Genomic DNA, 12,592 nt, shown 5'->3' on the forward strand with positions numbered 1-12,592 from the left:
CCCCCCAAATTCCCTTAATTTGATTTATTTAAACCCATTTGAATAGCCCTTCTCAAAATTTCCCCTAATCCTAATTTCCGGGGGGGTTTAGTCCCATTGCTTAGAAACCAAAAAAAATTTAGTCTATAATTTTATTTTTAAAACGATGGGCATCATTAAATGAAATTAGAATTTCCAGAAATTTTATATTTAAACAACCCCCCAATAGGGAAGGGCTTCCGGGCCCTGAAAAATTTCAAAAATTTAACCCCAAACTTTTTGTTTTTTTGAAGTCGTATTACTTGGTACATAATATGTTTGAGATAAAGACAATCTTCCTTTTTTTGAACCATGCCCTTCCAGGTTGTTTATAAAACGGCGGTATGAAACCCGTATACAATGTGGTCTATGAAATGTTGCGTTATAAACATCAGAAAATGTTCCAAATGGCTCCGGTCGTGCAAATCTTCGTTCTCCTACAGGAGGTTTAGCGTATGGAATACCAAGGTAACGTTGAACATGTTTGCTGTCTCCATCAAAAGTTACCGTATCTATATTTCCAATAAATGTTCCAATCCCAGTAGATAAAGTTATTTCCTGGTGCCACGAACTTAAAACTTCCAAAATAATTTGTTGTTGAACAGTAAATAAGATGGCTGCTTTATAAAGAGACATTCTCCTTAATTTTCAAAATCTGATATGTAACAATCTGATTGAATATGAGAAAAATTTATAGTAAACTAATGCTGGTGGTTTTTTCATTACATGTGAATTCCACATTAAATTAGAAGTGTGAGACATATTATAAACCTGGATATATACGTTCTATACTTAACTTTGTTTACTTTCTTTGTAAACAGTGTTTGATTATGTTTACATAACGGTTGCTCAAAGTTTATATCTTTTGACAGACAGGTGGCCAAAAACACATTAGTATGATTCTTATCAATAAATACAGGTTCTGTTTATTATACATGTACATACGTATATATAATCTACTCTACCATGTACAGATTTTTGTATATTTTCACAAGGAGAGTGTTAATAGATCATGATTAATGAATACATGTATATGTGTTTTATATGAGATGGCGATAAATGTGCAACGTTAACCAGTATTATCGACTTCCAACTGTTTACCTATAACCACAACTCTCTTTTCTCTTTTATAAAACCTTAAAATCATTTTACAAAATATGATCACCGAGCAAAAAATGAAAATAAATTAACTTAATAGAGAATTAGATAATATAGATTTATAAGTTTTATATTGAATATAGAACAGAACAGGTTTATAACTAATCAAACTTTTTATTAAATGAACGCGGTTGATTTGTTATAAACATGATTTACTGATATAATGCTTTTTGAATTTAATTATTTGATTGAATTAAAAATGATATTTAAGGTATTTAAATAAGCATTTTTTCAGCTATAAATATATCAAAATCGCGTGGGTATATTTCCGATACATGCATGTAATTTTATTTTCACACATTCAACCTCGTCTATTTACATTCGAAATTGTGAAATTAATACAACTCCTTAATATAAATATGTCATCCTCCACATTAAGTAAACGAAATTTTTAGACATGTCTCATATCTGATTATGTCATGTTCTTGCATTAAAATCGCAGTTTTTAGTGTAACGACTTTTGATTGTGCATTATCCAAATGACACTCAACTAGTTTTCACCAAATTAGATTAAATAAAGAATAACAATGTATTACTTTTTTAGTAAAAACATGAATAACATAATACAAACAAAATTCTTTTTTCTAAAAGTGTTAAAAAATTTAAAAAACTTTGCTTTTTCCAAATTGAATTATTCACGTATAAAACATTGCAGAAGATAAAATTTAGTTGAGGGTTTATCAAAAATTTAAAAAATATAACTAATTTTTTTTTCTAACTTAATAACGTGTTGAAGTCCAATAGCTTTAAATAGTAAAAAATTATCCGAAAAACTGTGCAAATTATATTTGACAACTGTAATTAAGAGTAATGATCAATGTTTCAAGTTTTCGAGTTATATTTACATGTAACCTGATATTGTAAAAATTATTATAAGATTATTAGAAATGTTACAAAATATAATTTCTCGTTTTTGAGTTGAATAAGGACCGTTAGTGTTATATTTGATTACTGGTATATATATGAATACTATTGATAGGCTGTGATGTCAATATAATTCAAACTTACACACAAATATAAATATTTTTGTAGAACCTACATAAATTTATTTTAGGGACTTAAAATTAATTTTCAAATAACATAATAAATCTCAAGTTATTTTACACAAATGAAAAAAGATCTAGCTTCCCTTCTTATTTTCTATGCGTTAACAATAAAGCTTAAGCAGATCCGAGTTTGACAAGAGGCGATTCATAAACGATATGCCTTTGTTTTGTGCAAATAAAATTTTATGATATTCATTAACTTTGAAAACATTAGCTTTACCCGTCGATGTTTTTTTTTCATTATTTGGCAAGCAATAAAATAAATTACACGAACTATTCAGAAGAAAGTTATCGATACTATATTACAAAATAAAAACTCAATTTCTAAGGTATGTGTGTCAATTTTACCTAAAGCTGTACATAAAATCGTTGTAATTGTAAAGAATGTCACGTGGTTGATATTTTCTGCAACTGCTCTTTTTGTGTTATTTGAAATAAAACATTACCCCGGATGGAATTCCATGTCTCGGTGTTACTCTGATTTCAACGATATATCGTTATTTAAAATGCATTTTTAAATGCATTGGTCTAGATGATCAATTTAAAAAATTAGATTTCAAACAAATCATCATAAGAAATGGTAATTAATTCCCTTCCTTGAAGTGCTTTATACATAAAATGCAAGAAGTCTTGTTTACATTTTGAATGATTTGCTTTTTGCAAGATCATTTCTCTTGCTAAAAGTTGAAAACACGGTCCTGTGACTGCGGGTATAACCATTATTGAGGAGGTCTTTGTTCCCGAATTGCAAACTTTTAACATCTGGGTTAGCAAAGAATGCCTCCAGTTCACTGTCAGATTCATCTAGATCATAGTTTGCTTGTTGGACATTACAAGATTCTGCACGTGAACTCGGCCTTCTGATGTCAGTTGATTTATGTGTCAATGTAGGTGTAATAGAGCGCCTATGTTCTCCTGTTTTTTGTCTTAATCTTTTGTCTGTCCTAAACTTTCTTGGAAACGGTGTCACATTGTCTTGTGAGGTCATTCTAGGTGCAGAACGCATTGACATGGCAGATTTAGGGCGTTCTCTGACAGATATTCTTTTGAATTCCACTTTTTCATCCAAAACATTCGTTTCCTTCTCCCTCCTATATAGAAGTGTATGTTCATTTGTTTTAGTATTGTCGGAAACTGGAACATTTCTATTGGGAAATCTTTTCATGCTTCGACGAAAAGAGGCTCCAGCTTTGCGTTTTTCTTCAAGAACGGAGGGAACATTTCTGCTAAATGTTTCCATATTAGTATTTGTACTGTATCCCGTTTTTAACTTTGAGAGCGGATGAGTAAGAAATGGTTTAGCAACTGTTCCCTCAGACTGTTTCATAAAGTAAGAAGGCACGGGCATCGGAGTTTTAGAGCGTTTCGGATCGTTCAGATTCCTGCCGACACGTTCTAATTCTGCAGATGGTGTTTTTGATCGTATCCGAATATCGTTATTCCTGACATTAAATACAGGCGATCGGATTCTTTCATGCTCCTTGTTGTGCTGGTTAATGCCGTTTGTGGAAGTCCCCGCAAAAATGATTGTATCCAATGATTTCTTTTCAATGGTACTTTTATTTTTCATTTTAATCGGGCTTAGAACACCTGCACGTAAAGTTTCGACATCATTTGTCATTTCATCTTCCATCTGTGCTGTCGGAATAAAACTCTTTGACCGATGTGATTTTATTTGCTTGCTTGTATACTTATCTGCTTTGTTCGAATATAACTTTTCTTCAAGAGGAGCATTTTGTGCCGTTGTTTCTCGTATGGAAGTTTCTAGTGGCATATTGTTTCCACCTAAGTTAGGTGGTAAAGTCAAAGAAATGTTTTTAGGTTCATCTTCCTTTACAATTGGTGACAGCGGTTGCGATATATTTCTTTTGTTTAGCTGATTTACGTTTGATTTGTGCGATTGTAACAATTCAAGGTGAGCCCTGTCAAATGAAGGATTTGATTTGTGCCGAAAGACTTTATTAAGTAAATTTGAAGAATTGTTTACAATTGACTTTGAATTCATATCAGTACTTGACAAATGTGGAGTTGCTGGCCTTTCTCGAAGTCCTAATGCAATACTGCTATGTTGACTCGACAACGACATGTTCTTTGTATTATTTCCATGGGACTGTCTGTGATTATGAAAATCGACGCTTGTGGTGTCGTGTTTTTTTAATTCCAAAGGCGTCTCCTTTAAAGCATCAAAAACATTTGCACTGGGAACATTTGACAATTCTTCCTTTTTAAATATTTGTTCACAATCAAATTCCTTTACATTTGCATTTAGAGTAACAACAGGTAGGTTAATAGTTTGTTTGATAGTAGAATCTTCATTTAGTTTACCCCTTATATCATCAATGCCTGGTGACGCGGATGGTATTTCAATTAACTCTAAGGAGCTATCACTTTCTAAAGAATGTCCTGGCATACAAAGTTTTTTGTTTATTTTTTGATTAGTCTTAACTGTTGGAGACGGATTCATGCTATGGTCATTGTCAGGCTCTTTTGAATGCATTTGGTCCCTTTCAAAACTACCATCATCTTGTAGCTTCTGATCTCTTTCGTCATGCGTAACAATTTTCAGTTTCAAATTCATCTCATTATTATGTGATTTAAAATAAAGCAAGTTTTCATTGTTTTCTAATTTATTCTCAGGGTGATTATCACTTGTTGGTTCAGACATTGACGTTTGATGCAATGTGGAATTATATTTCAACGTTGACTCATCTATTATATTTTCCATCTGGTAATCATTATATGGTCCTATTTCGTTAGTGATAATGTTTTGATTCATTAAACTACCGGATCCAGATCGCCTCTCAGATGATACAAATTCATTTCTCTCTCCTTCATATGTTGATTCATTTTGATTAATTTGTTCTTCATTGTCGCTTTCTGAAAATTTATCAGCATTAAGATTTGTCTCGGTCAGAAATTGGGAAGGGGTTGGCTTTCCAGCAAACATTTCGGATGACGACTCTCCAAATCCATTTGGGGTGTCAAGTTGTGTGTCATCGTTTGAAGTAACCCTGTCAATCGTTGTTAGAAGATTTGATGACAATATCTCACAAATATCAGTCGTATCCGATTGTTCAGTTGTTTTAAATGCGTCAGGGATTTTTGCTTCGTTTGTACTTTCAATTTCATTTTCACTGTGAAATTTACATTTCTCTAAAACCAATTGTCCCGTAGTCGGCGTAATTTCCTTAATGTTTGTATCTAATTTGTTTGGTCTTTCGTTAACATGTAAACTTTGAGATTTTTTCAATATCCCCTTCTTTGGTGCCTTTTCAAGTGTCTGTAAAGCATCAAATACAGATTCTCTCTTTGCGTGGCGTAATGACTGATATTTTCTCTTTCGTCGTTTGCTTTTTATATAAGATTTTAATTGTTCCCCTTCATTCAAAGACATTGACCTATTTAAATTAATACTGCCATTGTTCATAACAGCCTCTTTGAACTGTAGATAATTTCTTTCTTTTTTGTCAATTACAGGTTGTTGTTCATCTGCCCCTTTTGGACCTAAATCACAACTGAAACTTGTTTCATTTATATGATCAGTTTGTTTGTTTTTGAATTCGTTTTTATCATTATCACGAACTTTGAAAGAGCTTGATGCTATCGGGCCCTCTCGAGGAACATGCTCGTATTTGATTACATCTAATATTTTCGTCTCTTTAAATTTTGCATCTACACATTGCTCCATCTCAATAGCAGAATTATTTTCTAATTTCAAGTCAACTGCAAATATTTGATCTTTACCAACTGTTTTTTGTGTTTTGACAGATGAATTAAAATCTTTTAACGAACTTAATTCTAAGTGTGTACTTCGTGTTACCCTGTCCTGTAAGCTTTCTTGACATTCAACAACCTTACCAGAAATTTCTGAATCAGAGAGGTCCGGCATCTGCTTGACTTGTTGAGACATATGTATTATCTGGTTTTCTCTTATGACATCGTTATCCAAAGTGTGATTATTTGAAGATCGCACATTAGTAACATCAGCCGCAGAATCTTCGTCATCAGTTATGAAGTCTTCATCTCCACTTTGAACAATACTTGTATCGATAACGCTTTCCTCGTCAGTGTCAACTGGGACAGTTGATGTATTTGTGTCTGTTGATGTTTCATCGGTGTCTTCTAAGTCTGGCCTGTTCAATTTGCTTTTTATTATATTTAAATTTCTTTTCTTGGCCGATTCTTTGGGTTTTCTTTGTCTTCTTAAAGTTAATGTCTGTTCCAAATTAGGTTCTGGCTTGATGAGAGATTTCTTTGGTTTACTATTCAGCTTCAGTGTATTATTCATACTTTGACTACGTGACTTTCGAATGTTAGGAGGTGGTATTTGTCCTTCAAATACTGTTGGTTCAGATTCTTTCAAATGATTGAAAGCATTTTCGCTTATCGCATCACCATCTAACTGTTCTTTTATGTTTTCTTCTTCTTTGATAGCTATGGCTTTCACTTTTTTCTTTTTAATTTTACAAATTTTGGTATCTACTGCGGGTGTTTTGGATACGTCTTTTTTATTTATACAATTTACTGCTTTCTTTGGCTTTTTGGAAAGTTTATTATCCGATTCATTTGAAACAGTGAAATGTTGAAACGGGTCCTTCACTTCGTTTTGTTTTTTCTGTTCTAAATTGCATTTCAAATCATTGACAATACGCTTTTCTTCTGGCTCAATTACAGGTAAAACAGACGCCGCTCTTTTACTAAAATGAGAGTACATTGTCTTTTATGTTACATAAGGAATCCCTACAAAAAGGTAAATAAAGTTAATATAAAGTTATACAATGTAATTACAATTAGAGTTTTTTTTAATTCTTAGATATATTTTGAAAGAATAGGTTCAGATTATATAATAAAAAACACTCTTACCTGCAAATCCATCGTATCAGAGCAATCAGTCCGACAACTGCAGCTATACACACGATAGGGATAACAAAAGCATATATAATCCATACTGGAATTGTTATTGTACCACTTGGCTGTGTTGTTGTTGTTATGGTTTCTGTTGTATTAGTCATTTCTACTGTTGCACCTGAAATATTTTACTGAATAAAACTCCTATCTTTGTTGTTTTATAGTAAGACAGTGTAATATAATATAAATGAGTGCGTAATTAAATTGTTTATAAAATTAAAACTGACGCCGTTTTTGAAATTATAAAGTTCCACATAAGAAAAAAAATACAGAAAAAAATTAAAGCTTGTACAGATTTGTTAAAAATAAAATAAAATTTTCAACAAATGTTGAGGAGACAAAAGAAACAATTTTACTCGAAATAAGAAGAAAAACTTAAACACACCTTCACATGGTTGTGAACGTTATAAATCCCTTGTTAAAGTGAAATTTAAAAGTATATCCTAAATTCAAAAATATTTTAAATAACTTAACTTATTTATTTTAAGCTTTTTTATATTATTGTTTCATTCATTTAAAAGAGGCCAAATAGACAAAACAATAGAAGATTGCTATAATTACTTTAAATGTAACTACTTTTACCTTTTGTAATAGATATATGTTATTAACTGTAATTAACTTATAGAATCTGTGTTAAAATACAATGGCTCGGTGAAAGAAGTATTCTATTTTTTTCTCTATTGAAAATCGTACTTCGCCAAAAGTGTATGTATTTAAAATCCCTAGTTGGCATCACATTTAGCTAAGTTTAAAAGTGACCTAAGCAAATTTGAAATTCTAACTTTGCTATTGAAGCGTTAGATCAGTTTCTTATTTCTTACTCAAGGACGGGGTTTGTACCCACGCGATCCGCAATCCTCACTAGTTTACTGGTCCGACGCGTTATCAACTCGGGCACGCCGCCGCTCAATGTTAGATTAAGGTATAAAGACTAAGGTGTAGGTGAAAATAATGACGTATAATTAATAAATTAAACGAGACTTACCTGGAAGTTGAAGTTCAATTATTATTCTACTGCTACTGGACCACAGGGTTTAATGAGATGAACATATGATCTTATCAGATGACCAAGCAGACTTTCAGAGCATACATAATTATGCAAAATGCGACAATGGCTTATACATATGGGAGGGGTAACCGGGTGGGCATTAAACCCTGTGGTCCAGTAGCAGTAGAATAATAATTGAACTTCAACTTCCAGGTAAGTCTCGTTTAATTTATTAATTCTACTGCACTGGACCACCTAGGGTTAATGAGATTTTAGAGACCATGCTCGCATTTTGACAAGTCGTTAAGAATTCATAACCAAGTAAAATGATTACGTATTCAATCTACGACTATTAACTTTTCAAAAATGCACAAAATAAAGTATGCAATAGCCATATACATAAAATGCTGTAAAAGTAACAATCATTATAAAAGAATACTATTCCCTATTTCTACTGTGCGGAAAAGGTCATTAGGCTTGCTGCAATAGCCCTGCTGCAATGTTACATTGCATAATTTATATTGCTTATTGTAAACAGAAAATTGCAAACAAGTTTGACATTAAATGGTATACACATATACGTGTAGCATAAAATTCTTTCACATGTAGTGATGTTCGAAGTTTTCTATGGTTTAAAAGCAACACATTTATGCTTTTAATTATAATTTCTTTAGGCATGATTCTGATATCTTGCAAAATCAGTGTTTTGAAATAACTGATCTGCCCATTAAGCCTAAACCTGCCATTATTCGTTTATATTATTTACATTCCTTTTTTTTTTTTTTCACATTCTGCACTATATTTACTTCAGATTAAAGTTAGATTATAAGTAAATCACATGTTTTTAATGCATTATGACAACAGTATAAAATGCATTTTCCCCCTTTTTTAATGGAAATTGTGATTATTTCTGAGGCTTAATCTGTTTCTTTAAAAGGAAGAGGTATCACGGATTTCCATCACAAATATCTAATAAAGATTAGAATACCATAAAAACCACATATGACATGTGTTTTTTTTCTTTGTTTTTTTTTTTTGTGGTTTTTTTAACCTTTCAAACATCTCTCTCGCAATTATATAATGCGAAAGACGTATATATGTGAAGAACTCACATTACATGTTTTCTTCAATAAACACATGTATATTATTTTCAAAATCAGCTCTGTATTGCAGTTACAGTACATGTTTCTATGGTTCACGTTTTCGATTCCACTCGATACAGGATAGAATATAATGAAACAAACAAATGAATTTGTTCATATTTCCTGAATTATTAATATTATTATTTTTGTTCGGAATCAATCAATCAATTAATGGGTTAACTAAGTCATCAAATGATTTATTTATTTATTTATTTAAAAAATGATAATGAAAACTACCAAAACAAATGGCTGCATCTCTTATCACCACTTACTTATTCAGTTGTTTGAAAACAAAACCCCAAACAAGTAATTCTATGACCATGCCATTTGGTAGAATAAACTGCTTAGTGTTTTCCTTTCCCCGGGCAATGACGAGTACTGTACCACATCTACATATACTGACATATTATTTAAACTAATCTGCCATTTCTTTTTCAAATTTTATAACATTTTTAGTTGACTTATTAACATGCAGACTACAAATATAAATGCGCTCATCAACCGTAGAAATATTTCATAGACTAAATAGCAGTTTTCATGATATAATTAATATTTTAATTGAAACTTGTTGTTTCAATTTTAATGACACTTTGACAGCCCTAGCACAATCAAGATTTTGTTGATAGGTCCGACACAATTATAGTGCCATGGATTATAACACAGTGAAGGTTAATTAGCAACCCCTCCTTGCAAACAAACAAATGAAATTAAGACATATGTTTGACCTACAAACCAGGCACGGTTATTAGTACCTGCTGTTTTCCCAGGGATAAGTCTGATGATAAACCATAACAAAAACAATTCACTGAGAGGGTCCAGTGAGAGATTTATCTGAAGATGTAGTACATGTACACAGTAAAACCTTATCTAAACCATCTAAAATACTGCACTTGTACAGCTTTGTATAAACTATCATTATTGTAATGAATGGTAAAACATTTGTTTCGTAGGTTTGTCCAAAAGTGAAAGACAAGTGCAAATGATTACTTTTTTTTTTTTTTTTTTTTTTTTTTTTTTCAATCTTATTAGTTTATTTTATTATATTCATTAATTCATTTATCTATTTTCTATGTTTTACTGTAGTTAGCTTGAGCAAAAATTTCAATGCATGCGAACTACATCAAACATGTATTTAATTATGCATTAAGCTATGTCTATATACACCTTTCAGTGGAAGAAAATTCTGGATAGAAAAATATTTGAGTGATTAAATATTTATTTTCTTCACTAAAAACTTTTCATATCTTATTTCATGTTCTTCCATTTCGAATGACATGTCATTTTCTTAAAAATGAAAGCAAGTTCTTTACATTCGACATTGTCAGTGAGATATACAGGTAAAGAATTATTCAATATAAATTTCATTATTGAACTGTCTCAAGCAGGTACCAATATTGAAAGTTATCAACTTACAATGTTCAGGGTATTTCGAAGTGTTTCTAGAGTATTGTAAAAACAGTGTATACTCACATTCTGTTTTCTTTCTTGTATATGTACTCAGCCCCTGCTATTCTTACCTCACACTATATACAACCAATGTTATTCAATATGTGTTTACTTTCCGTAAAGAAAGTAACAATTCCTTCATAAGATCAGCTCCAAATGGTGCGTTTTCCCAAGAGCAAATTTGGAGTCACAGTTTTTTACATTTCTATGCAAAAACTTTCTTCAGCATATTTGATCTTCCTATATAACTAATTTGGAGTATTCAGGTTTTGACAATCTATGCAAAATTTGCTTCTACATATTCCTTCTTGTATGACAAATTTGGAGTACTCGCGGGTTTTGACATTTTTATGCAAAACTTGCTCCAACATATTCCATCTTATATAACAAATTTGGAGAACCCAGGTTTGGATGTTTATTGCAAAAAATGCTCTAGCATATTCACTTTTATATAGATAACTAATTTGTAGTGCACGGTTTTGACATTTTATGCAAAACTAGCTCCAGCATATTCCCTCTTATATAACAAATGTGGAGTACAAAGTTCTTGACATTTCTATGCAAAACTAGCTCCAGCATATTCCATCTTATATAACAAATTTGGAGTACAAAGTTTTTAACATTTCTATGCAAAACTAGCTCCAGCATATTCCCTCTTATATAACAAATTTGGAATACATAGTTCTTGACATTTCTATGCAAAACTAGCTCCAGCATATTCCATCTTATATAACAAATGTGGAGTACAAAGTTCTTGACATTTCTATGCAAAACTAGCTCCAGCATATTCCCTCTTACATAACAAATTTGGAGTACATAGTTCTTGACATTAATATGCAAAACTAGCTCAAGCATATTCCATCTTATATAACAAATTTGGAGTACACAGTTCTTGACATTTTTATGCAAAACTAGCTCCAAAATATTCCCTCTTATGTAACAAATTTGGAGTACACAGTTCTTGACATTTCACAGTTCTTGACATTTTTATGCAAAACTAGCTCCAAATATTCCCTCTTATGTAACAAATTTGGAGTACACAGTTCTTGACATTTCTAGGCAAAACTTACTCCAGAATATTCCTCTTATATAAAACCATTTTTGTGTGCAAATAAAATCTCTACAAAACGCCCAAAACAGCAAAACTGAAAATGTTGCAGACTTGGTTTGAATGAGCCTGTTCAAGGATGATACTGTAAAATACAAGTTAACGTTCATCCGCCCGGAGCATGTTAAAGATATACTATACTCATCTGAGAGTAAAATATTTTTATCCCAGAAATTATTTGAAATCTATGTATTTCTTTCTCAATATGTCTAATTTTAATAAAAGAATGTACAAACTGTGTGTGGGAAGCTGCATATCCTATTACAGGTCAAGTAAAGTTGACCCTTTCTTAAAAGAAAAAACTGCCAGTTTTTTGTTGTTGTTTTTTTTTTTTTTTTTTTTTTTTTTTTTTTTTTTTTTTTTTTTTTTTTTTTTTTTTGACACTATACATTCTTATTTGCCTCTGAATTGTGTATAGTTTTAGACATATGATATCTTAAAAAATGTATATTTTATATTTAAAAAGAGACTGTGTAGCAATTATCAATATTTAAAAATACAAAATTTGAGCTTCATAGAATTATATTTTGTGAGTTAGAGCTGATATTTTCTTATATCAAGTAAGATTTAAAACAGTGAGACACTGCAGATCTTTTTCACCAATAGAATAAGAGTCTTATAAATTATAAGCTGTGACATGTGCATTTCGTTGGCATAAGAAACATGAATTTGGTATGTTTGTGGCTCAAGAAATTAAATTGTTAAACAGTATATTATTAATTCTATGTCTTGTTAACTTCAAGTTAAAGCAATATTGTCTTTGTTGTTGTAGTAGTAG

The 12,592-nt window shown here is 31.2% G+C and overlaps 1 protein-coding gene across 1 annotated transcript; it reads right to left on the reverse strand.

Annotated features, from left to right (window-relative positions):
- Positions 1 to 2,065: 2,065 nt before the first annotated feature.
- Positions 2,066 to 7,242, reverse strand: LOC132758077 (putative leucine-rich repeat-containing protein DDB_G0290503). The gene is made up of 2 exons (XM_060749589.1): positions 7,086 to 7,242; positions 2,066 to 6,919 (listed from the first exon to the last, which is right to left on the reverse strand). The coding sequence occupies exons 1-2, from the start codon at positions 7,232 to 7,234 to the stop codon at positions 2,857 to 2,859; spliced, it is 4,212 nt and encodes a 1,403-aa protein (XP_060605572.1). The 5' UTR covers positions 7,235 to 7,242; the 3' UTR covers positions 2,066 to 2,856.
- Between the last annotated feature and the right edge of the window lie 5,350 nt (positions 7,243 to 12,592).

The sequence above is a fragment of the Ruditapes philippinarum genome, unplaced genomic scaffold (assembly GCF_026571515.1).
Source record: "Ruditapes philippinarum isolate M1 unplaced genomic scaffold, ASM2657151v2 ctg1077_1_1_1_1, whole genome shotgun sequence".
Taxonomy (NCBI): domain Eukaryota; kingdom Metazoa; phylum Mollusca; class Bivalvia; order Venerida; family Veneridae; genus Ruditapes; species Ruditapes philippinarum.

Bases quoted from the DNA above. Each gene is read 5' to 3' on its own strand.
- LOC132758077 (XM_060749589.1), bottom strand. From the start codon at position 7,234: ATGACTAATACAACAGAAACCATAACAACAACAACACAGCCAAGTGGT. The intron at 6,920-7,085 runs GTAAGAGTGTTT...CTCTCATTTTAG, and splicing joins CTGATACGATGGATTTGCAG to TAAAAGAGCGGCGTCTGTTT.